Source organism: Halyomorpha halys, unplaced genomic scaffold, assembly GCF_000696795.3.
Source record: "Halyomorpha halys isolate HHAL.00 unplaced genomic scaffold, Hhal_1.1 Scaffold220.1, whole genome shotgun sequence".
Taxonomy (NCBI): Eukaryota; Metazoa; Arthropoda; class Insecta; order Hemiptera; family Pentatomidae; genus Halyomorpha; species Halyomorpha halys.
Window position 1 is genome coordinate 377,757 of NW_027104907.1, and position 1,861 is coordinate 379,617.

Below are 1,861 nucleotides of genomic sequence, written 5' to 3' on the forward strand. Positions count from 1 at the left end.
ACCGTGTTCATTGTGTTATTGTTTTTCAATTATACAGAACGAGTTCTACGCTACACTAGGTTATAGAAGTTATGTTAATCTCTGTAAGTAGTCCACGTAGTTTAGATAGAAATGTCAACTGTATATTAAAAAAATTATTGTTTGTTATTTTGTTTCATTGCGTGATCTGTAGCTAATATATGGGTCGTTAAGAAAGTTTAAACACTGAAGGGTCACTTTGCATAAATAATATTTTAATCTAAAGGAATATCTTGTTATTCGTTATCAAACCTTCTTTTTCTCGCTATAATTAATATATGTAATGGTAAACCTTGTTGAACGAATGGCAATCCCCTAAAAATATACCAGTCATTCATTCACTTGTGGCGGTTTCTAAATTATTTTTTCTTCATTAAGTAAATATATTCATTTATTATCAACTTGCTAAACTTAATATTAGCACAGTGGCAAATTAATTTCTTAAATAGCTGATTAACACTTTCTTAAACAATAGTAAATATTGTTGATCCTTCAATATTTTATATTCAGTTTTAACTGGTAAAAAAATGTATACAAAAATCGGTTCAACACAAACTATGTTATTTTATAACAACATTGTTGTATAGTTTAAGTACGTTGATGTATATGGGTCTGTACTAAATCTTATATCTTGTAACTTTTTAAATTAACAATATGTGGTATTTGTAGGATAACCCAGAGCCAAACAGGTGCCTTGGAGTGTTTGGACTGAGTATTTATACAACGGAACAGCAGATCCATCATATCTTCAGCAAGTACGGTCCGGTAGAGAGCGTTCAAGTCGTCATGGATGCCAAGGTGAGCCTAACTAAATCTCTATAATTTAGTTTTAAAGGAATTGTTACGGTAAGGAACTATCTTATAAGTTCTTTTTTGGCCACAACCGAAACCATCTTGTTCTACTCAATCAACAGAATTAACTTCTAATTTTATTTATTTTGCTCTATTTAAAACTTTAGAGGGGAGATTTAGATAATTAATTACATTCTAGACCTATGCAAGGAAAAACAGACATTGATAACAATATCTTATCATTTGTTTACCTGTCCCTTGCAATATTAATCGGTTTAAATCTTAATTGTGCGATTAGTTATTAATCGCATATTATGTATTTTAAACCAACAATAAACTAAAGCTTATTTGAGTTATATTTTTATAATTAACCATTTATTTTTCTTAAGTATCGTTTAGAACTCGTGCAAAACAGAAAAAAGGAATTAGTTCTACTCAGATTGGTTTCAAATTCTGGCTATGCATGCTAAATATTTTTTTGACTAGACAGGTAGGGTTTGTCAGGATGGAAACCATGGTAAAGTGGTAAATTTTTATATTCATTAAACGTTATCAGTAAACCAAGGATGTCTAGATCACAGTACTGAATCATTATCTCTGTGAATGTTTCAAAAGGATGTGTTCCTTTGTTAACTATACTCAAATATTGTTCTTGTATATATACCTAATGATATTTGTAGAAATTCTCTCCTTGATTTTTTATTTAAATTTTTGTTGAGATATGAGTTTTTTATTTTGTTATGTCATTTCGAGAATGTTCAAATAATAAATCAAAAGGTAATAGGAACAGGTGTTTAGCTAAAGCAATACTTGCACTTCTCAATATTAGATTAGTTAGTAGGGCGGGGCAGAGTTGTGAAGGTATCATCTTTGTAACCTGAAAACTGCTGTGGCACCATTTAAATTCTGTTCTAGACAGGTTGACTTTTATTTCAGTGTGGCCTCGCAGAATAAAACTCTCTCTTCTCACTCTGGTTTAAACATGGTGATAATCTGTAGGAGAAATAAATTTTAACTAGGTCTTGGAAATCTTTTAGTTAGTCGATTAAAA

At 30.2% G+C, this 1,861-nt stretch overlaps 1 protein-coding gene across 4 annotated transcripts in view; it reads left to right on the plus strand.

The window, feature by feature from the left end:
* LOC106679798 (transformer-2 protein homolog beta) overlaps positions 1-1,861 on the plus strand; it is a 22,601-nt gene that overhangs the window by 13,735 nt on the left and 7,005 nt on the right. For all 4 annotated transcript variants that reach the window (XM_014419143.3, XM_014419144.3, XM_014419141.3 and 1 more), the window contains exon 4: positions 688-816. In XM_014419143.3, the coding sequence (XP_014274629.1) occupies positions 688-816 (129 nt within the window). The remainder of the gene's footprint in view (positions 1-687; positions 817-1,861) is intronic.